Here is a 26,483-nt window from a genome sequence, read left to right on the forward strand (position 1 = left end):
TGAGATAAAATGAGTGGCCCATTGAGACATAGATCCATTCTTGGTGGATGATCTTAAAGATTCTGGGCTTTGTTAGAGGCATGAGTTATAAAGTGAGGAAGTTCATAGTGAACTTTGTAAACAAAGTGCTGGATACTCCTTGGCTGAAAGGCTACAGGGCTGGTGTGCTCGATCTGCTGCACCTTGTGCTATTTAAGACTGCATTTATCTCGTGTGGTTCCATGAGTCCATATGTCCTTCAAGCACCTCTCCCTCAGCTGCCTACAAACCATAAATAAGTTTTGGGTAGCAGGTTCTCTGGTCCTCATCCTGGCAGGCTTTTGGCAGCTCCCTGCCATCACTGATCTGCTTTTAAATGCCTCTGAAGAATGGATGTTACAGCCTTGCTCTAACAAGGCTCTGTGGCATGCTCAAAGGTTAAGTGGAGGTTGCATGTGCTGACATTGGTCTTTCAAAGTGTTCCTAATGTACAGGCTCCAATCTGGGACTGCGTCTTAGTGAAGTGCTCACTCCTTGCTGGCAGTCGTCTACAGAGCCACCAGCAACATATCGGTACATCTCAGCTCATTGCACACAACTCAGTAGTGTTCAGAATAAGAATCGAGTTTAATATCTCTGGCATATGTCGTGAAATTTGTTGTTTTGTGACCATAGTACCTTGTAATCCATTATAAAAAATTGTAAATTGCAATTAGAAATATATTTTAAAAATAAATAAGAGATACAAGAAGAGCAAAAAAGAAAAATATTCAGGCAGTGTTCATGGGTTCATTGTCCAGAAATCTGATGGTGGAGGGGAAATAAGGACATTTTTAAATGACGAATTCATACTAAGGGCATCAATTTCAGAATGAAATTTATGTGCTTGGTATGATTTTATCATTTAAAAATGTCTATTTCTTAGCTACAATCAAATTTGAACCTTCAGCTATGTTATCCCTTTTTGTTCTTGCACTGTGACCAGTTCTGCTACACTGTGTCGGAATAAAACAAATTTACCAAGTCATTGCTGAAAGAAAATCACAGCTCAGAGTTTAACGTCTGAGGGTACACATCATATTAAAAAGTCAGAGGGGTGGGGTAGCTTAGTTCACTCAAAAAAATAAATCCTTAAAAAGTAGTGGTGTACTGTTGGATCAGAAGATGTAGACTTGTGATTAGACTTAAGAAACTGCAAGCTAAATAAATTTCCATACAGGTCTCTGAACAGTAGCCAGGATGTGGGGAACAAATTATGAGAGATAGAAAAGGCATGTAAAAAGGGCAATGTTAAGATGGTCATGGGGGATTTCAAAATGGATATTGATTGGGGAAAATCAGGTTGGTGCTGAATCCCAAGAAAAGGAATTTACAGAATGCCTACAAGATGGTTTTTTAGAGCAGATTGTGTTGAATGCAGTAAGGAAAATGTATTCCCAGACTGGTGTTATGTAATGAATCTGATTTGATTAGGGATCTTAAGGTAAAGAACCTTTAGGAGAAATGGATCATAATATGATAGAATTTACCCTGCAGTTTGAGAGGAAGCTAAAATCAGTTGTATCAGTATTACCTTGGAGTAAAAGGAACTACAGAGGCATGAAGGATGAACTGTTCAAAATTGATTAGAAGGGGACACGAGCAAGGATAATAGAGCAACAATGGCTGGAGATTTTGGAGAGTAATTTGGAAGGTACAAGAACAGTTCATCCTAAATCTAAAGAGGAGGGGAATAAGGCAACTGTGGCTGACAAAGGAAGTCAAGACAGCGTAAAAGCAAAAGCGAGGGCATATAATATAGCAAAAATTAGTGGGAAGCTGGAAGACTGGGAAGCTTTTATATTAAAAAAAACTCAATAGGCAATTAAGAAGAGAAAATATGAAATATGAAGGTGGGCTAGATGATATAAAAGAGAATACCAGAAGTTTCTTTCAGGTATATAAAGAGTAAAAGAGGCAAGAATGAACATTGAACATTGGAAAGTGCCGCTGGAAAGGTAGTAATTGGGCACAAAGAAATGGAAGAGGATCTCTTAAGTATTTTGTGTCAGGCTTCACTGTGGAGTACACGAGCAAAATGCCAGAAATTCAATAGTGTCCGGGACAGAGGAGAGTGTAGTTGCTATTACTAAGAAGATGCTTGGGAAGCTGAAAAGTCTGAAGGTAGATAAGTCACCCAGTCCAGATTATCTGCACCACAACATTCTGAAAGTGGTAGCTGAAGAGATTGTGGAGGCATTCGTGATTTTTGAAAGATCATTACTAGACTCTGGAATGGTTCTGGAGGGCTGGAAAATTGCAAATGCCACTTCAGTCTTTAAGAAGGGAAGGAAGCAGAAGGAGGAAAATCATGCGCCTTTAGAGGCTGGGAAAATGTTGGAGCCCGTTGTTGAGGATTGGTAAAGAAGTAGCAGGTGGAATATAGTGTCAGGAAATGTATAATCATACATTTTGGTAGAAGGAATAAATGCATAGACTATTTTCTGCTTTCTAAACAGGAACAAATTCAGAAATCGAAGGGCAAAGGGAGTCCTTGTAAGGGATTCTCTAAAGGCTAATTTGCAGATTGAGTTGGTGGTAAGGAAGGCAGATGCATGTTAGCATTCATTTTCAGAGCACATTTGAAATATTATGATTATTTTGGGCCCCTTAATTCAAGAAAGGATGTGCAGGCAATGGAGAGGATCTAGAGGAGGTTCACAAGAATAATCCCAGGTATGAAGGGTTTCTGAATGAAGAGCATTGATGACTCTGGGCCTGTACTCTCGAGTTTAGAAAACTGAAGGGGTGGGGATCTCACTGAATATTGAAAGACCTAGATAGAGTGGATGTGGAGAGGATGTTTCCTACAGTGGGGTAGCCTAAGATGAGAGGGTGGTGAATCTTCAAGTGATTGCCACAGGTGGCTTGGGAAGCCATGTCATTGGGTATGTTTAAAGTGGAGATTGCTGGGTTTTTAATTCGTAAGGGAAAGCAGGCAAATCTTGTGCAGAGTGCAGTAAATCAGCAGTGATCGAATGGTGGAGCAGACTCGGGTGAATGGCCTAATTCTGCTCCCATGTCTTATGGTTTTACCAATTTGTTGACGGTATTTCCATAAGAACTCGCAGCTAAGTAGTGTGTCTGTGCCTCCTGATGTACAGTTTACAACGCAGAATGAGAATCGGCTGCACTTGCCGCTAAGAATGGAATGCAAATGTGCAAGTTGAGAGGCCAAATGCATATTTTTTCTGATCTCTCGGCCTTAAACTGGCTTTTGTGGTTGCTGACCAGTATGACAAAAAATTTTTATCTTTATGTTTTCAATTAATCTCTATCACGCAAGTACAGTATGTTTTGGTGCATTTGGTAATCAACAACGTTTTCATCTGTTTAAATAATTTTAAAATCCTCAAGACATTTTAAAGGATATGCAAAACGCCAAGAACCTGTTAAAATTGTTGTTACCTAGTGGTCACGATCATGAACTGACGCTGGACCGCTGAGATTCCAAAGTTTTAAGTGTGGTTGTGAAGGCGGTGCAAGTTGCATTGAGCCCCCACACCCCCCTCCTTGTTTGTAGTGTTAAATATATTGCCACTTCATCCTCATCCCATGTTCTGAAAGGGCATCAGACTCCTTTAAAATTTAGGAACATGAACAATCTCATTTTGGTTCACCCTAGACTTGTAATTTTAAAAGAATATGCTAATGCTATTATCTTCAATCCAGTGAATCTTGCTGGTGTTAAATGTTGGTTTGCCCTTCCCTCAATACTCTATCCAAACATTCCTGAGAGGCTCACGTTCTCTTTCATGAAATACATTTATATGTGAATTGTAGTAGGGTGTTTGTTAATTGCACTGGTAATCTGGGATTGGGCTGGATGACATTGTGGTCAACAAACTGCATTCCTTGGGAACAGGGTAACTGTGAAGCACCTTGGAGTTAAGGCCTTCAGCTTAAAACTTTCTTCTTACCAACAGTACGAGCGTCCTGGAGCATCGCCAAAGAGGAGCCATGATGGAGAGTACACTGCCACACAAGGTGAGTCATGCTGTGTTCTTTTCACTGCTGTTAATGATAAAAAACTGCTAGAACCCAATAATGTTTAATTTTTGAATATTTCTAAATGCAAATGTTTCAGCTTTTGAACATTGATGTGGTAGATAGCTGCTTCATGTGCAATGAAGATATTTGGCCATTCTGTATAATATCGGCAATATATTTCTCTATATTGATTGCTACCTTATAGAAGTATTAAGGTTCTTGCACCTCTCTGTCGCTGTGGGTGGTCTAATAAATTGCTCTCCCTGGAATTAATGGGAGGATTATCTACTGCATTCATTTCGTCCTTTTTCTTCGTGTTTGACAAAGTTGAGCAGAGTTTTGGTTTATTGCAGGCTTCCCTCCTGGCTGCCTTGGAGAATTGCATCATATATCTTCTAGGCCTTTGCACTCCATCTACCTGTCCAGCTCTCTATTGTAACTGTCTCAACAACTTCCTCTGGTAGCTCATTCCACATAGATATCATCCTTCATGTGAAACAAAAAGTTGTCCCCCAAGTTCTTATTAGATCAGTGCTTCAGTTACTGCCACTTTAAAACCTTGGTTTGCAGATTACCAGGTGCTGAGGAATTTTATTACATATTGGTCCCATAAATTTCTCAGAAACTTTTTTTTGTAATGAGTGCTAATTATATCCATTCACTCCAGGCCTGCCATTCTCTACTGGGATGATCTAATGTGTTGTCCTTGTCCCCTCTGATTTCCAAATCTTCCCCTGCAGCAATCTGAGAGCCCTGATGCATCCCTTGCCACCGGGGCCTTGCATGATATCAGGGCTGATTATGCAACAAATTCCAGTGTGCAGTTGGTGACTTGTAGTCATTCGCGTGAATCTTTCTGCCTCCACACTTCCAATTCCCACAGGATTCCAAGGGCGCTTCAGCCATTGGCTTGCTAGTGAGGTGCTCTTTCCCATGGCAAATTCAGATATTTCCATTAACATGAGCAGTGCCAGATGAGTGGCACAGCCAGAGCTGTCAGGAGCCACGTCCTGAATGAGAGAGATTCCATGGCCCCAACACCCATATTTGTGCAAGGTGATGTACACTGAAGGGTTGATCTTCAGCTAAAAGCAGAATTGAGCCATACAGCATGGAAGCAGGCCTGTAACCTTGAAAACCTTTTCTATCTGTATATTTGCCAGAGGAAATTGTTGAGGCAAGTACATCTTAAAAAGTTGTTATTCCAGTGACTTGTAAAGTACTCAGCCTCTAACCCTCCCTTGTTCACGTAAATGAGTACTACAAGCAGGGATTGTGATAAATTTTACTGAGAATTTTAATGTGTGAATGGCATGCTCTTTTTTCCACAGTAGAGCCCAAAAAAACAGGAAAAATTGAAAAGCATGGAAAACTAAAACTTCAAAACCTGAAATGTCAGCAGTTCAAAAGCATCCAGCCCCTATTTGCTCAGTTCTCCTCTCACAGCTATTACAACCAGTAGTTCTTTTGAATAAGTCGTTATTAGCTTTGTACAATGATGGAGCAAGATTTGCCCATTCCTCCTTGCAAAATTGCTCAAGCTGTACGAGGTTAGTTGGGGAGTGGTGATGGACTGTAATCTCGAGTAGTTGCCAAAGATATTCGATTGGGTTAAGATCAAGACTGTGACTGGGCCACTCAAAGACATCAATTTTCTTCATCTGGCAGTGTGCTTTAGGTCATTGTCCTGCTGAAAGATGAACTTCCTCACCATTTTAAGCTTTCTGGCAGAGGCTAACAGATATTTATCTTCCTGTAAATCCTGATCAGGTTGAGAAGCACCCCCGCTCCACCCCCCCGTACCATGATGCCACCTCCACCATACTTTACAGGAGGAATGGTGTTACCTACCTGATGCGCAGTACTAGGTATGCGCCACACATACAGCTTAGTGTTGAGGCCAGAATGATCCACTTTAGTCTCATCTGACTTAAGACCACTTTCCACATCTTTACAGTATCTTTTAAGTGATGCTTTGCAAAGACTTTATGGGCAAGGAAATGTTTTTTTTTAATTTTTAACCAGGGCTCTTTCCACTCTTCCATAAATACCATTTTTGGGCAAGGCCTTAGATTGTGGAGCCATGAACTTCATCCACAGTTGCAGTCACTGACTTGTGCAGCTCACTCAGAGTAACTGTTGGTGTCACAGCAGCCTCTCTTACAAGTAGCATTCTTCTGCAGCGATTAAGTTTAGAGGGGCGGCCTGACCTAGGCAGTGTGGCTGTAGTTTCATATTTTCACAATGGATTGCACTGAGCTCCCAGGTATGCTCGCTGTCTTTGAGATGGTCTTGTACCCTTTCCCAGGTTTGTGCTTCTCTATTGTCATTTCCCTGACTTGTCTTGAATGCTGTTTTGTCTTCGTTTTGGTTTGGTCTGTTGAACATCCATCATACGGTTAGACCTCACAGAATTCATTGAAAACAGGTGATCCTCCGATTTTCCACATCAGCAAATTGGGTAGTTGGTAAGGTAACATGAGGGAAGTTAGCAAAGGGGATGAATACTTTTTCAGTCTCTCAATTGTGTTTTTAATTTTTAGTAAATTGACAGGTTTTGGAATTTTTCTTTTGATTTGACGATGCACAATGTTTTGTAGATTAGATTAAAAAACGTACTTCAATATCTTTTAAATTTAGAAAATGAGGCAGTAAGATGTGAAAATAAGTTGTGGGGCTGAATATTTTTCATGGCTCTGTATCTGCTTCAATCACTTCCTCTGGCAGCTCATTCCACATACCACCCTTTGTGTTATATAAAAAAAGTTGCCATCAAGTTCACACAAAATGCTGGAGGAACGCAGCAGTCCAGGCAGCATCAGTGGAAGAGAGTACAGTCAATGTTTCGGGCCGAGATGCTTCGGCGGTCCTGATGAAGAGTCTCAGCACAAAATGTCGACTGTACTCTTTCTCCATCGATGTTGCCTGGCCTGCTGAGTCCCTCCAGCATCTTGTGCGTGTTGTTTTCATTTCCAGCATCTGCAGATTTTCTCTTGTTTGCCCTCAAGTTCATTTTAAATGTTTCCCCTCTCAACTTAAACCGCCAGTTATTGATTCCCCAACTCTGGGGAGAAAACTGTGCAGTCACCCTATCTATACCACTCATGGTTTTGTCGTCTCTATAAGATTAATTACCAGTCTCTTATGCTTCAGGGAATGAGGTCCTAGCATGTTCAACTTCTCTCTGTAATTCATTCTCTTGAGTCCTGGCAGAGTTAAATCTTTTGTGCTGTTTTTCCAGTTTAGTAACATCTTTCCCATAGCAAAATTGGACACAACCCTCCAAGTGCAGCCCTTTGCCTACACTGTTGTGTGCTGTTTGCAGCTGAGGAAATTGGGGCAATGTGCTGGAAGTTGGTTCATAAGTACTGAGTAGGCATATTCTGTTCTGTGTACTGAAGGATATTTACACAAATGTGGACTCTATTTTGTATACATGGTGAGATGGAGGAGCAGCATTTTGCCTGCCGCAGTGAAAGAAGGGTACTGTGTATACTGAAGTGACAGCATGCATAGAGTTGCCTGTGACATTGTTTAACAGACGGATCTGACCTGTAGTTGCAGTCTGCCGTCAGATTGACATTGTGGAATTGAAGGACTTGGAAAAAGAGTACATGTTGGCCCGTACTCGACTGGACCTCGTGAAGCATGACCCGTCATCTGCAGCAGTAGCTGGTAAGACCAGGCACCCTGCCCAATAACTTCATATGATATCTGCTGTGCCTTATTAGCAAAATACTTTGTATTTTGGGAAGGCAATAATTTTAACTAATTCTGCAAATAAATTGGTTTATTATTGTCGCATGTACTGAAGTCAAGTGAAAACTTGAGATGGTACAAAGGAAAACATTAACAGAATTCAGAATAAAATTAATTACAGAGTGCAGTACAGACAGACATAACCGTAATGAGGGCAAGAGCTTATGTTATTGTATTATAGTCTCATAACTGGGGTAGAAGCGGTCTTTTAGCCTAGTGGTAGGTGCTTGGAGGCTATTGTATCTTTGCCCTGATTAGGGGGATGGAGAAACAATGTCTGGGTTGAGTGGGTCTTTGACTGTGTTAGCTGCCACATGCAGCAGATAAACAGTTTGATATTTTAATTGTTCTGTTATGCAGAAGTGCTCTTTAATATTCAAGTTTGTCAGTAACAAAACAGTGAATTGCTTTTTTTAAAAAGTATTTCTGAGACCCTATTTCTTCTTTTACCTCTGAATGTAAATGGGGGTAGGTCATTCATCTGAGTGTGATGAATCCGATCGTTCAACATGAGTGTGATCTTGTCATTTCCTTGCCCAATCCCCATTTTCCATTTATTTTGTTAACACCTAGAATCGTATTGATCTGATGTAGCATTTCAATGAAATGTGAACAATTCCTTTCCCCACAGAAGAGGGTGACCTGCTAGGTCCTCCGGGTTGGGTTTTGCTCCAGATTCCATCATCTGTGTTGGATAGAATGGAGATGGTGTTTAAGACTAAAAAGCCACTCAACTTTGCATCCAGCCCAGGCAACCATGAATGTGAATCAAAATTTCCTTAAATTTTTAAGTAGTGAAGGTAACCATTATGTTATTCAATTGGTGCTCACCTGTGTCCTATCAGGACAGAAACCTGCCGTCCTCACCCAATTTACCCTGTACGTGATTCCAATTCCACCTACACTGTCTGACTCTAACTGCTCACTGGTGACTAAACAAGGAAGACAAGTACACACCAGCCAAGCGGTGGGCCAATCAGTGCCACTTTTCCATTGATGCACACGGAGTTTGGCGATTGTGATAGAACATGGCTAAATTATACTCCACCTGTGCTAAGTTGGCAGCCTCAACCACAGCAACATTCAGATGGTTAAGCCACCTCTGTTGCTTTGACAAAAGAAAGAGGAAACTGCACTGAAACATGATATGCAAGGGCTGGGCTTTGACCTTATCAAATAAGCTTTAAATGAACTCACTGCTATTAGGAAGGCAGTCATGAACTCGACTGGTACATTGGCTTTCACTGATGAGGATCTAAATACAAGGGTCTTCCTACAATTATATAGAGCCTTACTGAGAGTAACTCCATGTTAAGATAGACATGCTTGTTGTCCAGCACTAGCTCCAGCGCCTACTAGACTTGGAAGCTATTCTCTCGAATTCAGTCAAACAAAAGGTAACTTCATTGAGCCCTACTATATTTTAGAGGTCTGCGCAGGGTAGATAAAGACAGCATGATGCCCTGGTTGAAGTCTCGAAACAAGGTATTACCATTTAACACAGATGAGAAGAAAGCTCTTCACCGAGAGAGTGGCGAATCTTACCCAGGGAGCAGTGGAGGTTCAGCCATTGACTGCATTTGAAACAGAGATCAATAAGTGTCACAAGAATAAGATTCCTCTGCAGCCTGTGTAATGTTACTCAAATCCCCAAATTGTAAATCAATCTATGTAGTTTCTTGCTTGGTGGATGCTCACTCTTTAACCCTTTGTTTTACCACAGGGAACGCCTCAGCAGAGGAAATTGTGGCTTTGCTTGTCCAAGTGGGGCTCTTTGATACAGCAATATCCCTGTGTCAAACATTCAAACTCTCACTCACCCCCATCTTCGAAGCACTTGCCTTCAAGTAAGTGTGGGATTAATTGTAAGCCAATTTGTGCAGACTGTCTGTGCCTCTTGTAGAATGCTGGCAGTAGCTATTCTAGAGCAATGATGTGAGCATTGCTACTCAGGACATAGAAACCTGGAGGGTGCAGTCTTTTCTACAAACCCCATTTCCAGAAAAGTTGGAATATTTTCCAAAATGCAATAAAAACAAAAATCTGTGATATGTTAATTCACGTGAACCTTTATTTAACTGACAAAAGTATAAAGAAAAGATTTTCAATAGTTTTACTGACCAGCTTAATTGTTTTTTGTCAACATACACAAATTTAGAATTTGATGGCTGCAACACACTCAACAAAAGTTGGGACAGAGGCATGTTTACCATTGTGTTACATCACCTTTCCTTTTAATAACACTTCTTAATTGTTTTGGAACTGAGGATACTAATTGTAGTAGATTTGCAATTGGAAATTTTGTCCATTCTTGCTTGATATAAGACTTCAGCTGCTCAACAGTCCGTGGTTTCCGTTGCCTGATTCTCCTCTTCATGATGCGCCATACATTTTCAATAGGAGATAGATCTGGACTGGCAGCAGGCCAGTCAAGCACATGCACTCTGTGTCTAGAAAGCCATGTTGTTGTAGCCCATGCAGAATGTGGTCTGGCATTGTCCTGCTGAAATAAGCATGGACGTCCTGGGAAGAGATGTCGCCTTGATGGCAACATATGTCTCTCTAAAATCCTAATATACGCCTCAGAGTCAATGGTACCTTCACATACATGCAACTCACTCATGCCGTGGGCACTGATGCACCCCCATACCATCACAGATGCTGGCTTTTGCACCTTTCGCTGATAACATTCTGGATGGTCGTTTTCACCTTTGGCACGGAGAACTCGACGCCCGTTTTTTCCGAAAACTAGCTGAAATGTGGACTCATCTGACCACAGCACACGGTTCCACAGTCTTTCAGTCCATCTGAGATGAGCTCGGGCCCAGAGAACTCACCGGCGTTTCTGCATAGAGTTGATGTATGGCTTCCTGCTTGCGTAATACAGTTTCAAGTTGCATTTCTGGATGCAGCGACGGACTGTGTTGAGTGACAATGGTTTTCCGAAGTACTCCCGAGCCCAGGTGGCTATAATTGTCACAGTAGCATGACAGTTTCTTAGGTAGTGCCACCTGAGAGCTCGAAGATCACGCGCATTCAACAGTGGTTTCCGACCTTGCCCTTTACACACTGAGATATCTCTGAATTCTCTGAATCTTTTCACAATATCATGTACTGTAGATGTTGAAAGACCTAAATTCTCTGCAATCTTGCATTGAGAAATGTTCTTTTTGAACTAACAATTCTCTCACGAATTTTGGCACAAAGGGGTGAGCCACGACCCATCCTTGCTTGCAAAGACTGAGTCTTTGATGGACGCTACTTTTATACCCAGTCATGATACCTCACCTGCTACCAATTAGCCTGCTTAATGTGGAGTCTTCCAAACCGGTGTTACTTGAATATTCTGTGCACTTTTCAATCTTATTTTAACTCTGTCCCAACTTTTGTTGAGTGTGTTGCAGCCATCAAATTCTAAATTTGTGTATGTTTACAAAATACAATTAAGTTGGTCAGTAAGACTATTGAAAATCTTTTCTTTGTACTTTTGTCAGTTAAATAAAGGTTCACGTGAATTAACATATCACAGATTTTTGTTTTTATTGCATTTTGGATAGTATCCCAACTTTTCTGGAAATGGGGTTTGTACATGTTAATGGATTCTCATCAGTCAAAGGTTAGTTGAGGAGAACTGCTCCCTCTCAGACCCAAAAGGGCTGGTTCTTCCGATGGCTGATTTTAGTTAGTATGTTCAGTAAAAGGTCCCCATCACACTTGTGGCTTTCTTTTTACAAAAGGTGCCGTTAATTGAATCACTGAGCTTATGCTTATACTTATGTACATTGAAAGTATAGTCCAAGAAACAATGGTACAGTGAGGCAACATTTACTGCTGCAAGACCTGCGGGAAGAACTCAACAGGTCAAGCAGCATCTACAGAAAAGAGTAAACAGTCAGCGTTTTGGGCAGAGGCCCTTCATCAGACCAGGTACTGCGCTGCCTTGCAGCTAGTACAATCCTGACTTCTGGTGCTGTCTTTGTGAAGTTTGTACGTAGCCCTCGTGAGAGTGGGTTTCCATCAGGAGCTTTGGTTCTTATCCACACCCCAAAACTGTGCAGGTAGGGAACTGTTGGCAGTAGGTTACTGCTTTGTATGAGTAAGTGACAAACAAGTTGATGGACACGTAAGGGGAAAAACTGTGGGGCTGCAGGGAAATGAGAAGAGGGAGGAATGGGGCTGATGGGGCACTCTTAGAGCTGCCATAGATCTGACAGGCCAAATGGCCTGGCGTAATAAGTAAATCTGGTTGTGAGTATGGGGCTGTGTATGGCCGAGTCTCTATTACATATAGGAGACTGTGCAGACTAAAAATGGTGGTTGTGGAGATGCATATAACATGATGTATAAGTGTATGCAGTGGGATCTGATTTATTGCGGGAAGGTGGAAAGTGGAACTGAACAGGCGATTCCATCAGTACAGTGCAGGGGACAGCCTGAATAAGGCCCTGTTCTGACCTGTTATTGAGCTTCTCATGTTGTTGTTTATGTATACAATCAAGGTAGATCTGGGTCAGCTGTAAGCTGTTAATTGTTTAAAGTGTGGCTGAATGAATTGAAGTCATTTGAGAAAGCCTTATCTGATTCCCATTGTGTGTCTCGTGGCGACAGTGGGAATTATTTTTGGCATTTCCACATGCGTAGAGTAACCACGTGTAAATTTGTTGTACCATGTGCATTCTCTTTCAGGTGTATTAAACTGCAGTTCAGTGGTGAAGCAGCGCAGTCTGCTGCCTGGGACTGGCTGAAGACAAACCAAATGCCTTCTGTGATTGCAACAAAGGAATCCAGGTATAGTAGAAGGGATGAAGGGCATCTCTGGCGAAGGGAGTTGCTACTGGTGGCATGCCGTTTGAGTGAAGTTCTCACTGAGTCAGTGCTCCTGGTATCAGAATCAGGTTTATTATCACCGGCATGTGTCATGAAATTTCTTAACTTAGCAGCAGTTCAAAGCAATACATAATATAGAAAAAGAAAAAATAAATAAACTGCAGTATACATATATTAAATAGATTAAAATGATGCAAAAACAGAAAAAATATATATTAAAATATTGAGTGCATTCATGGCATTTAGAATAGCTGGCAAGATGAGTTATTACTGGTTGTCTCCAATAGCCATGACAGTAGGCTGTAATATCTGTACAGTGAGGTGTACCAGTGGTGTGTTTCTGATTGCAAAGGAGTGGTTTACTAAGCGATTCTAAAGGACATGAAAGTCAAGGACATTCCTATGGATCTGAAGTCATTCAGCTAGATTGGGTAATCTGCAAAAGAAAAGTAAATAAAAATGAAATCAACAAAACAAAGTGCATAAGATGTTGGAAATACTGAGTGGGTCAGTCTGCATCTATGGGGAAAAATAGTTAAACTGAAACATTGACTCTGCCTCTCTTCCCTGGCCTGCTTGAGTGTTCCCACCATTTTTGCTTTCACCAGCCGAATGAAACAACTCCAACTTTCCCATTGAAGATAATTCCATGCACAAAGATGTCTTCACTGAATGGCATTAGGTGATTCATCCCTGAATGTACAGTCGAGGCTGAATAGTTAAGATCAGGTTCTAAAGAAAAATCCCCCGCCGTCTGCCACTAGCTCAATGGTGTGTTTTTTTTTGAATAATTGTAGTTGAAAATGGTCAAAGTCAGGTATACTGTCATTGTCATATTTGCAAGTACATTTATGCACAGGTCCATTGAAAAACATACTTGTAGAAACATAGGCACAGTGTTCACAAGAAAGACATAAATTATACAACAAAGAGCACAGTTAGAACCAAAAGCAGTCCATTGTCGTGTTAAATCCTCGGAGTACAGAAGTGTCCAGTGCATGGGTTAACAGCAGAACATTGGTGAACGTATAAATGGCAGGTGTTTTGGAGAACCCTGTGACCCATGTCTCTGCTTGAATTAGTGGGGTGGCAAGCCACCATTAGTTTTCCAAATCTATTCCCAAGCTTTTGTTCACACACTCACTTGCATCTGTCTGAATATGAAACGGAGTGTAAAGGCCCCCTGATACCTTGGAACATGTGGATATCTTCATCCATGTCTGCTCCATGTAGACTTCATTATTCTGACACAGTAATGCCTGGCCTGTTCCATTAGCTTGAAGTCATCTAATACATATCTGTATCTTAACTCCTTACATGTTCCAATCTCTCAATGCCCCTGTGCTGTTTTGACTGGCACCACCTCCTAATTAATCATCATCTTTAATGCGGAAGTTTACATTGGCACCAACAATGTTAGCTACCTAAGCTCTGGAATTCCATTTCTTAATCCACCTGCCCAGTCTCAAACCTACCTCCTTTGCCTATCTTTTTGTCATTTGTGCTACTGTTTCCGATGTGGCACATAGTGTCAGATTTTGTTTGACACGTTCCTGTGATGTACTTTGGAATATATTGATGCTTTATAAAGGTTCAATAAAGGGTTGAGTGGACTTCAGTGCATCCACCTCCCTAGGTTTGAGGTCTATGTGAATTTCTGGATCAAACTACAGCCACATCTAACATCTGGATTTTCAAAAGGCCTTTGACAGGACGGAAGATTGGCTGACTGACAGAAAGCAAAGGGTACCAATAAAGCGGGGATTTAGAAATGAGATCTGAAGGACTTTCTTTCGCCAGAGCAGGGTGAATCTGGAATTTATTGCAACAGGCAGCTGTGGAGGGCAAGTCATTTGGTATATTTAAAGCAGAGGTTGATGAAAGGTTCTTGGTTAGTAAGGGTGTCAAAGGTTGCAGGGAGAAGGAGGGAGAATGGGGTTGCGAGAGTAGATAAATCATGATCGAATGGCGTAGTGGACTCGATGGGCCAAATGGCATAATTCTGCTCCTTTGTTTTTTTTCTGGTTGGCTACTGGTGACCGATGAAACAGAAGAATGTAGTTGGAAACACTGAACAGGCCAGGCAACATCTGTGGAGAGAGAACCAGAATTAACAAGTCCCTTTGTCTGATGAGTACGCTTTGACCTGAATCCATTAACCCAGTATCTCTCACCACTGTTGCTGCCTGACCTGCTAATTATGATAACCATCTTGCAGCAAAAGCATTATTAGTTGGAGAGGGTTATTGCCTAAGACCCTGGGAGAACTCTACTCTTCTGGGATCTTTAAAGTTGCTTAATTAATGTAGCCCTGGCTTTATTGTTTGTGGTAATTGAGTTGAATCATGTGTTGATCTCTGGGAGGGAAACCTGTGGCAAAGTTGATTCCTCTCTTTCACAGGGCATTTTCCTGATAAAACTTGGCCTGTTTTGTCTCCATTCAGTGCCACAAATGAAGCCTGGAGGTTGCTGTCCTCTTACCTTGACCGCTTCCAGTCCAGCAGTTCACAGTACCATCACTGTGTAATTAATAAACTACTTTCACATGGAGTGCCGCTTCCCAACTGGCTTATTAACAGCTACAAGGTACAATTGCTGCTCACTTCTCACTTCGTCTCAGGTCACTTAATGAGAGTTACTGCTTTGCTGGAAGGTAGAGGATGGATTGTGTGAATCTGGTCATTTCTAGCATCTGTATATCAATGTATAGTAATAACAACAAACACCATATTAAAAGGAAGAGGTTCAAATGTGATGTGTAAGAGAACTTTGCATAGATACTGGAATGAGAGAGGTATGTAGGACTATGGTCCAGGTGCAGGTAGATGGAACTCGGCGAAGACCAGGTCAGCAAGGCTGGTTGGACCAAAGGGTCTGTTTCTATCTCGTGCTGTGTGGCTCTTAAGATTTCCCTTTACAGCTGATTAATCTGTATCTATCTTGTATTTGTAAATTTCAAGATTATGGGCAGGACACCAAAGGGCATGGTATGTCACCAGGACAGCATGATATAATTGTATGGAATGGGATTTCTAATCTCTAAAATAATGTACAGATAGATACAAGAAAATAGGAATGGGAGTAGTTCACTTGGCCCTCAGACCTTCCCCACCACCTAGTGCAATCATGTCTGCCCAATGCTAGCCTCAGCTCCTCTTTGTTGTTTCTCTATACTCCACTGTTCATCAATCTGTCTGCACTTTAAATGCTTCTAATGGTTCTGTTTCTACTGCATACCAGTGCAAAAAATTCCAGAGGTTTACCATACTCAGCTAGAAGAAATTTAGACATCTGTTTTAAATCTTTTAATCATGCCCCTTGTTCGAGACTCATTACTGAAAACATTCCAACATTACCCTGTGAAGCTATGCATTTATTGTTTGAATAAGGTCATCTCTCATTCTTCTGTATTCCATGGAGCACAAGTTGATTTCTTGTGATAGGACAACTCTCTCACCATAGGAATTATCTTGGCAATTCACAATCACAATTCAAAAGATTTTCCTTGGCTGGGAAGACTTTGGGTGGTCCTGAGAGGTAGCTTTGAACTCCATATCTGTATGTGCAGCACGTAGTGGATTAACTACAGATAGAGTTATCTGTACTTTAGGTGTTTGTGATCAAGTGTAATCAAATGTACCAATTTAAAGGAGTTTTTTGTTAAACCAGAAAGAGGATATGGCTGGACTCCTGCGTCTGTACCTGAACTACGACCTGTTGGAGGAAGCAGTGGATCTGGTGCTGGAGTACGTCGATGCATTAATGGGGAAGGGGCACCAGTACTTTGGCATTGAGGTGAGAGTGGCGCATGCCCATGGGGTTGTCTATGTAGCAGCTCTGGGCAATTCCCTTTGGGTGCCAAGATTGCATGTAGCAGATAAATTCAAGTTGATCACCCTCTCTGTAAACGGAAATCTCGCCTCTGCACTCACTACCAGTCCCCTTCCCATTCTTTTTTTTAATATTTTTTTTATTACAAACAAACAAAAAAAATACAGCACGTCCAGAAAACACACAACCTTAACAAAATCTAATTAAATATTGAGCAGGAAAAGAGAGAAAAATATCAAGGCAAGTAAACATACACAGCAGAGGTGCACCACACCAAAAAACCTCAGTCCTCAGCCCGTAAGAAAGTCCAGTACAGGGCCCCATATCCTTTCAAAGATGTCCCCTCTGTCCTCATTACATAGTCTCAGTCTCTCCAAATGTAAAATATTTGCCAGTTCTCTCAGCCACAGATCGTACGTAGGCACAGAGTCCATTTTCCACATTTGCAGGATTAACTTCTTTTATAATACAGCCATTTTTTTCATAGATATTGGCTGAAGATAGGAAGCTTGTTGCTCCAAGGATGGCTTTGAGAGAGTCTGGTTCCCACCGCTTCCCAAAAGCCTCAGAGAAACAGTGAAAAATACTTTTCCAGTATGCATAAAGCTTACAACATGACCAGAATAAATGTGACAAGTTACTGTTCACAGATTTACATCTATTACAAACTGGTGAAACATCAGGGTAGAAACTGTGCAACTTTTCTTTGGAAAAATGGAGTCTATGTATTGTTTTAAACTGTTTAAGTCTGTGTCTGATGTTGACCGAACAATCATGTATACTCTTTAAACACTCATCCCAGACCTCGTCTGTCAGTTCTATACCCAATTCATCCACCCATGCATGTTTAGGACCTGCAGTATTCACCCGAGCTCCATTATGTAGGATCTGATAAAAATAGGATACCGCACTACCAGTAACAGGATCAATTTTATTTATTGTCTCCAGGGACTCTTGTTTGTCTAAAACCTCGAAGTTACGTATATATTTCCTAACATAGTCTCGAATTTTTAAATATCTAAAAAAACTAGATGCAAGGTATATTGTAAACTGCTTGTAACTGCGCAAATGAGGCAAAGTTTCCATTAATATATAGGTCACCTACACTAGAGATGCCTCTCTTTCCAGATAGAAAAAACAGTATCATTCAGGCCAGACAGAAAGGAATGATTGTCACAAATCAGAGTGTCAATATAAGTTTTTGGGGCCTTAATGTGTAGTTGAATCTGCTTCCAAATTCTTACAGTGCTGCCAACCACAAAGCTGTTACTAAAATGTGACTTACTAACTGCAGTGGGGCTATTGAGGAGAGCTGGTAAGGAAGTCTTACAAAGCACTCGCTCTTTGAGTAACCATGCTGGGGACGAGTCTGAGGTAAAGGGTGGGCCTTCTTTCCACCATGCAAGAATGGATAGGTGGGAGGGGAGGGAACGTTGACTCAGACCATAAGAGGCCTGCGTCGGGCATATGCCTTACAAGGTGCAGATTGGAAGTCTGTGTGGGGCGCCACTCCTCGCACAGACGAGAGCAATGTGTGATCAAGTGCCTTACTCAAGGGCACAAACACGCTGCCACAGCTGAGGCTCGAACTAGCGACCTTGAGGTAACTAGACGAACGCCTTAACCACTTGCCCACATGCCCAACACGCTTGGGCAGCCCAGTAATACATTTTAATGTCTGGTAGAGCAAAACCACCTGCTTCCTTGGGCTTTGACAAATGTTTTTTAGTAATTCTAATGGCTTTGTAATTCCAAATGAAGGGTATAATAATTGAATCCAATTGCTTAAAGTATGACAGAGGGATAAAACATGGAATTGACTGGAAAACATGAAGAAATTGTGGCACTACAATTATCTTGATTGCGTTAACCCTCCCCACCAAAGAAATTGGAAGGGTTTTCCAAAAGTCAATATTGTGTTTAACCTGCTCAACTTTGTTTTGCCAGTTCACTTGCAAAAGGTCATCTTGGTTATTTGTAATAGTCACACCAAGATAGGAAAAATTATCATAAGTTATTTTAAAGGGAATGGACTGCAAATACGCTGTATTAACCACTGCAGTGACTGGCATTAGTTCACTCTTATCCTGATTAATAGAGAAACCTGAGAAGCTATCAAAATTATTAATTAGAGTCAGAAGGGCGGGTATTGATGTTTGTGGGCTGGAGATAAAAGGACATCGTCAGCGTATAACGAAAGGTGATGTTTATGTCCATGCATATCAATGGGAGATACCAAAGGGTCCTGTCTGATGCTAACAGCCAGTGGCTCAATGATAACTGCAAGCAAAACTGGAGAAAGGGAGCAGCCTTGATGAGTCCCACGATGAATTGCAAAAGGGGAGGAAATATTCTGATTAGTGATAATAGAAGCAGATGGGTGTGAATAAATTATCTCAATCCATTTAATGAAAGATGGTCCAAATCCAAATTTCTTAAGTGCAAACATCATATATGGCCATTCAACTTGGTCAAATGCACATTGCGCATCTAATGAAATGACTACAGCCTCTTCTGCCTGTCTTGTATATAAAATACTGAAAAGACGACGCAAATTAAAATACATATGTCTACCTGGCATAAAGCCAGTTTGATCTGGATGAATAATAGAACTTCTATTAACCTATTGGCCAGGACTTTCCCAAGAATTTTGGTTTCAATGGCCAGCAGCGAAACGGGGCGATATGATGAAACCACCTCGGCATCACGGCCTGGTTTTGGAATCAGAGAAACATTGGCTTTACATAAAGTGGGTGGCAATCTGGAAGCTGTCCTAGAGTGATTCAACATTCGTAAGAGCAGAGGTGACAATTTTGGACCAAATACTTTGAAGAATTCCATGCTAAAACCATCCAGACCCGCTGCCTTATTATTAGGGAGGGAAGAGATGACCTTCTTGATCTCATCTAGGCTTATATCAGCATCAAGTGTATTTACTGAATCTGTTGACAGCGTGGGCAGATTCAGATTATCAAAAGATGTTTCCATAGCTTCAATGTCCGGACCGCCTTGTGATTGGTAAACATTAGCATAGAACTCCGCTAAACAATTATTAATTTTTTCCAGGTCCGTCAATAAAAAGCCATCTTTCGCCTTTATACGAAGTATAGCCCTGGAGGCCTGCATCTGTCTTCACTGACGGGCTAATAACTTATGGAGCTTTTCACCAAGCTCAAACTACCTCTGTCTAACTTGTGTCTGTAGTTTTGAAACACTCTTGGACATTATAGAATTATACTCATACCATAAGGCAGTAATCTTATTAGGTAATTCTGCTTCCTGGTTTATTTTGTGAGAAGCTTCCAGATTTACCAACTGATCATCTATTTCCGTTAACCTTCTCTTGAATCTTCTTTTTTCCGCTGTCTCCTATGCTATTATGCAACCTCTAATAACCACCTTCATGGCCTCCCAAAGAGTGGAATCATCATCACTGCCCACATCATTGGTGCTTAAGTATAGATCTATCTTGTCTGAAAGGTAACAGCAAAAGTCCTTATCCTTTAGCAAAGCATTATTTAAACGCCAACTATATTCACCTCTTTTGTGGTTCAATTTGAGTACAAGGGAGACAGGAGTATGATCCGATATAAGTATAGTATGGTAAGTGCAACCAACTACTGACGAGACCAATTTCGAATCTAGGATTTATGTACTGCGGAGAAATATGAAAAATCCTTCTTCGTGGGATTAAGAAACCTCCAAATATCCACTATGATGTACGAGTGCATTAGATTATTAAGTGTTACACTATTTTTAAGTGAACAAACTTGGGGATGTTGTCTATCTAGGAGGGAGTTTAAGTTGCCCTTCCCATTCTTAACCCAACATTGCTAGGGATTACTGCATTCATAATATCAGGCTCACTGTGCAGCTCTTTAGAAAGTTGTTGCTGACAACCTTTCAGAAAATTCATTCCCGATGAGAGCAGCTCTTCCCTGTTGACCAATGTTTAAAACTGCCACCAGTTAATCAGCCTCTTCCATGTTAGATTCTCTTTCCCATTGCCTTGAGGCAGCAGCCAGTTTGAGCTGACTGTTCTTTTTCAGCTGCTATTCGACGGTTATAGATATAATTTAGGCCATAAAATGTCATTGTCCTCTTTTCTCTTCCTCCACCCTCACAACCTGCCCATCACTTCCCTTGGGTTCCCCCCTCCCTTTCTTTATTCCATGGTCCTCTCTCCTCGCCTATTAATTTTTTTCCTTCAGCTCTTTACCTCTTCCACATCACCCCCACCAGCATCTTACTTCACCCCCCACCCCCCACCCTCCCCCCATCACCGGGTTTCACTTTCACATGCCAGCATGTACTCCCCCCACCACCTTATTCTGGCTTCTGTCCCCTTCCTGTCCATTCCTCATGAAGGGTCTCAGTCCAAAACATGGACTGTTTATTTCCCTCCATAGATGCATTGCTCCAGCATTTTGTGTGTGTTGCTCAATCTCCAGAAACTCTTGTGTGTTTGAAATTCTATTTGGTCTCGTTGTCAGTCTAACTCTGTTTCTACAGTGTGTCAGATATCACCTGTTTTCATCCCATGCCAATCCCCCTTAGATTGTATGTTTTCAGCATGTTGAGTGGAAGTACTCAGACATTTGTAAAAGCCCTTTCTAATTTCCTCTCCCCACGGCATCTTCCATCGCACTGATGGGGGCCATGACACTGGAGATGGAGCACGTACTGATAACTCAATGTTGTGAGGCATCTGATGCGCTCCAAACAGTAGTGATCCACAGCAGAGAATAGGCGGACAGATCACGTACCGAGCACAGGAGCCATCCACAAACTCTCCACAGCCTGTGGTCTTAGCTGAAGCTAGTGGTTAACTTAGAGCTTTGACAATATGGTCTACATGCAGGAGCAGGTCTTCTAATGTGCCACGTACATCCTCTCCCTTTTCTTTCCCCGGTTTCACAGTACTGTGTGGATTTTGGACAGAGGTAGAAGAGAAAGCTACTTTAGTGGCTTGTCAGAAATGGAAGTCTCAAGAGTCTCAAATCTACGTTGTTATTAATGAGCGTTCTGAACAAAGGGTCTCAAACACAGCCGACTGTTTTTCCTCTCCAGATTCCAGCATCTGTAATCCCTGTTGTTTTCACCTCGATTAGTCTGATAGTGTGCTGAGAGTATAAAGGAGACACTCAGGTGCCAAAGACTCACTGGAGAAAACGAGAAGGGAGATTCCGGAGCCGCCCTTGTGCAATACTTTCCACACACGTTATGGTTTCAGGAACTACAGCCCACCCTCCATTGATTGAAACTTGCACTTTCACGTGAATAAAATCGGGTCGCAAGACAGCAGGATTGTATAATAGGACATTAGCAGTAATGGCATGGAGCACATGGTTTGCTCCATTCAGTTTCTGAATGGAAGCAGATTATTTTAAGCACATGAAGCGAATGGTTGCTGTGGATGTAATATTTGTAGGTTTCTACAGGATATCACTGCTGCACTCTGCTTTATTTCAATACCGTGTTGTCAGATTTAGGGTTCTCCAGACACACCAGTATTGTGTGCAATTGTTCTGGTTTTCTGTGGAGCATCGGAGGCTGAGGAGTTTATAAAATTGAGAATCTTAAATGGGGTTCACAGAATCTTTTTCCCAGTACTGTCAAGGACATGGATTTAAGGTGAGAGGGGAGGGTTTTAAGGGAGATATATGGGGCAAGTTGTTTTGTATATAATACACACACACACAGACAGTGTGGAGGATGCCTGGAACAGGCTACCGGGGTGGTGGAAGTGGTTACGACAGTAGTGTTCAAAAAGCTTTTAGATGGGCACAGGATATTAGATTAGATTATGAGGACACGCAGTCCTCTTTTATTGTCATTTAGTAATACATTAAGAAATGATACAATGTAATGCGGGAAATGGAAGGATATGGATCACGTGCAGGCAGAAGAGATTTAATTTAATTTGGCATTGTGTTTGTCACAGACACCTTGGGCCAGAGGGCCTTTTCCTGTGCTGTACTGCTCTATGTCCTAAGTAACCCTCTTTCAGCTGGCTCCATTTTCCTTCACTAGGTCCCCTCCCTTCGTCCCATGAACTTTATCTGCATGCTGTCTTTTGCTGACTGCTTGCTATTTTTCCCCACATTAATGATAGCTTTATCCATGGAACACGAGGAATAGATACCATTTAGTCTCCACAGTCCCTTCCCCAAATGATGAGTAAGACCTCCTATCACTGATGTTCAGAAGCAAACATTCTGTTCCCCTAACACCTGTTGTCCTTGCCTTGCGCTGGAAATGACCCACGCTTTGAGTAAGGATTAATGAACTGAACTGTGTTTGCAGAGACCACTGTCGGCAACAGCCCCACTCATCTGGCTCCCTTACTCTGCCATCGACCAGCTGCTACAAGCACTCGGAGAGAACCCAGGCAACCTGAACAACATGAGGGTGAGTGTGAGTCAGGCCGCCTACTGGCATTGAGCAGTAGAGCTGCTCGGGGAATGGCAACCCAGGCATTCTCCTGGGTTTACCAGCCTTGCTCTCGGCCGTAGACAAGGGGAGGTATTGTCATATGCATCAAAATTCAGTGAATTTTGTTTTGCCTGCCATCTATACATCACAACATTGAAATAGTGCAAAAGGGAGAAACAGTAACAGATTACAGAATATAGTGTTAACAGAAAAAAGTACATGTACAGGTAAACAATAAGGTGAAAGACCAAAACTTCATCTTTATTGAACAAGTGGTCCATTTAGAACAGTGGGATTGAAGTTGCCCTTGAGCCTTGTGGTATGTATTATCAAACTTTTCTATCTTCAGCCTGATAGAAGAGAGAATCTCTGGGGTTTGGAGGGGTCCTTAATTAAGTTGGTTGCTTTCCTGAGGCAGCAGGGAGTGTAGGCAGAGTCCATGAAGGGTGGGGGGGGGGCTCGTTTCTATGATGGGAACTGTGTGCACAGCTCTGCAATTTTTTTGTGGCCATGGGCAGAGCAAGTACCATACCAAGTGTTAATGCATCCAGATAGGATGCACCTGTTTCCAAAAAAAAATGGTGAGGACCAGAGGAGAAATGCTGAATTTCCTTCACCTTCTCAGTGGAGGTGCTGGCCGTGTGGCTGGGCCGGAACAAACCTCTCTGCTTCCTGAAGTCAATGACCATCTGTTTTGTTTTGCTGACAAAACCCCTCAAACTCTGGCTGCACTGTTCCCCATCAGCTACACCTAAGTGAAGATGCCATGTTGTTAAAGTCCATGAGTGAATGTGTCTGATATTTACCGTGACACATTAATGGTATGCTCAGCCATACTGATATCGGGGAGTGTAACAGACCTTTCCCTTTGTTTCCTCAGTTGTGTGAAAAGCTACGGATTAAGCTGGAGGATTACCATCAGAAAGTGGAGCAGGCAACCCGCGACATGAACACCTACCGCAGGCAACAGTAGTTGTGAGGGACAGGCATTCCCGAGAGCCAGCCTGCTCCCCAAGGCTGCATGATGAACAATGGCAATGAGCACATCGGGATGCTCCCCTCTTCAGATGTCCTTGTGTGCCTCTGCAGAATCTCAATCAACAGAAGTGACTCGTCCTGCCATTATGCCATAGAACACTGCTTTTAAAATGTCCTAATGGCCAGCCTGTGTGCTCTGACCACCTGACGGGAGGGGAGTATTCACACAGAAGGGCTCCTTGTGACAGTGTAACTGCAGCTTGGACTCTGTAACTCAACTTGGAGCTTTGGATTTCCTAGAGCTGTCTGGATGGCCTGACCAGTAGGAGGAGCGTGTCCAGACGTCCCTTTTTTATGACGTAGGGAAGGCCGTTTTCAGGAGTACACTAGGGGTGGAGGGGTTAGATGGGAATTGGGAGGGTTTCTAGGTCACACGTGCATGGTGTGCTGGAGCCCTCTGAATACCTCTGAACCAGAAGTGCTCTGGGTAACTCTGTAATCAAGGTATTAAGAGCTGCTCTCCTGTTTTTTTTTTGTACTGAGGATGGGAGGTTAGCACAGTGTTGGTCTCCAGTGCTCTCTCGATAGGGAGTGACTTTTTCTACTGTACATGATTGCTAAAAGATTTGCCTTTTTGAGGTTTTTATTTATTGGATTTTTTCCAATCACATTTAATAAAATAAGAACATTCTAATTTGTTTCTCATTTATTATTTGTCACATGGAAAAGCAGCTGACTAAACCACAGTGTCATGGTCATAGAAAAGTACAGCCTAGAAACAGGCCCTTGGGCCCATCTACTCCATGCTGAACCATTTAAACTGACTATTCCCATCAATCTGCAACAGGACCTTCACCCTCCATGTACGAGTCCATACTTCTCTTAAGCATTGAAAGCAAACTCATATGCTGTATTCCACACTCTCACGACCCTCTAAATGAAGAAGTTTCCCCTCAAGTTCCCCTTAAAATTTTCACTTTTCACCCTTAACCCATGACCTCTGGCTGTATTCCCACCCAATCTCAATGGAAAAATCTTGATTGCATTTACCCTATCTATACCCCTCATAATTATGTATACCTCTATCAAATCTCCCCTCAATCTTCTACGTTCCAAGGAATAAACTCCTAACCTATTTATTCAATCTTTCCTTATGACTCAGGTCTTCCCGTCCAAGCAACATCCTTAATTTTCTCTGTACTCTTTCTACCTTATTTACATCTTTCTTATAGGTAGGTGACCAAAACTGCACACAGTACTCCAAAATAGACCTCACCAATGTCTTACAACTTCAACTCAACGTCCATCTCCTGTACTCAATACTTTGCTCTATGAAGGCCAATGTGCCAAAAGTGTTTTATGATCCTATCAACCTGTGACATCACTTTCAACGAATTGTGGACCTTTATTCCCAGATCCTTTTGTTCTGCAGTACCCTGCCACTCACTTTGTAAGACCTACCCTGGTTGGTCCTACTGAAGTGCTACAGACCTTGCACTTGTCTGCATTAAATTCCAGCTGGTCCAGATCCCACTGCAAACTTACATAATCTTCCTCGCTGTCAACAACAATGGACCCTGCGGCACTCTACAAGACAGAGGCCTCCAGGTAGAGAGGCAGCCATCTGCTACCACTCTCTGGCTTCTCCCCCAAAGCCAATGTCTAAGTCAATTTACCATCTCATCTTGAATGTCGAGCAACTCAACCTTCTTGAGCAACCTTGTCAAATGCCTTCAAGTCCATCCGGACAACATGCACTGCCTTGCTTTCATCAACTTTTCTTGTAATTTCTTCAAAGAAACTCATTAAGATTGGTTAGTCATGACCAACCACACACAAAGTCATGCTGACTATCCCCAATCAGTCCATGTCTATCCAAATAGTCATATATCCAGTCCCTTAGAATACCTTCCAATAACATTCCCACTACTTGGGTCAGGCTCATGGGTCTATATTTTCCTGGTTTATTTTTAGTCTGTCTTAAACAGCATAAGCTATTCTTCAGTAACTCGCCTGTGGCTATGGATGATTTAAATATCTGCTAGGGCTCCTGTAATTTCTGCACTTGCCTCCCACAGGATCTGACAATTTATCAACCCCAATTTGTCTCAAGCCAGCGAACACCACCACCTCCTCTAATCTGTATCGGGTCCATGAGGTTGATGCCGCTTTGCCTCACATATTGACTGTCTGTCTCCTGAGAGATGGAAAAAAATCTATTTAATATCTCCCCCATCTTTTCTGACTCCACAAGTGAATACCATTCTGATCTTCCAGAGAACCAATATTGCCCCTTTCAATCCTTTTGTTCTTAACATATCTGTAGAATCCTTTGGGATTCTCCTTCACCTTGTCTGCTAGGGCAACCTTGTGCCTTCTTTTAGCCTTCCTGTTTTCTATGTGTTCTCTTGCATTTCATATACTTCATAAGCACCTCATTTGTTCCTACCTGCCTATACCTGCTAAGCACCCACTATTTTTTTCTTAACCAGGGCCTCAATATCTCTAGAAAACCAAGGTTCCCTGAAACTGTTGTCTTTACCTTTTATTCTGACAGTTGCAGTTGCTTTCTACTCTTAAATTTCACTTTTGGAGGCCTCCCACTTACTAAGTGCATCTTTGCCAGAAAACCACACTTGGCAGAT

The 26,483-nt window shown here is 42.0% G+C and overlaps 1 protein-coding gene across 1 annotated transcript in view; it reads left to right on the forward strand.

Annotated features, from left to right (window-relative positions):
• nup160 (nucleoporin 160) overlaps positions 1-24,532 on the forward strand; it is a 104,678-nt gene extending 80,146 nt beyond the window's left edge. Inside the window, exons 28-35 of the mRNA XM_072271361.1 lie at positions 3,945-4,005; positions 7,567-7,683; positions 9,491-9,614; positions 12,454-12,555; positions 15,039-15,180; positions 16,264-16,389; positions 22,732-22,836; positions 23,741-24,532. Coding sequence (XP_072127462.1) covers positions 3,945-4,005; positions 7,567-7,683; positions 9,491-9,614; positions 12,454-12,555; positions 15,039-15,180; positions 16,264-16,389; positions 22,732-22,836; positions 23,741-23,833 — 870 coding nt within the window. The 3' untranslated portion in view covers positions 23,834-24,532. The remainder of the gene's footprint in view (positions 1-3,944; positions 4,006-7,566; positions 7,684-9,490; positions 9,615-12,453; positions 12,556-15,038; positions 15,181-16,263; positions 16,390-22,731; positions 22,837-23,740) is intronic.
• Positions 24,533-26,483: the final 1,951 nt, after the last annotated feature.

Source organism: Mobula birostris, chromosome 11 (assembly GCF_030028105.1).
Source record: "Mobula birostris isolate sMobBir1 chromosome 11, sMobBir1.hap1, whole genome shotgun sequence".
NCBI classification, from domain to species: domain Eukaryota; kingdom Metazoa; phylum Chordata; class Chondrichthyes; order Myliobatiformes; family Myliobatidae; genus Mobula; species Mobula birostris.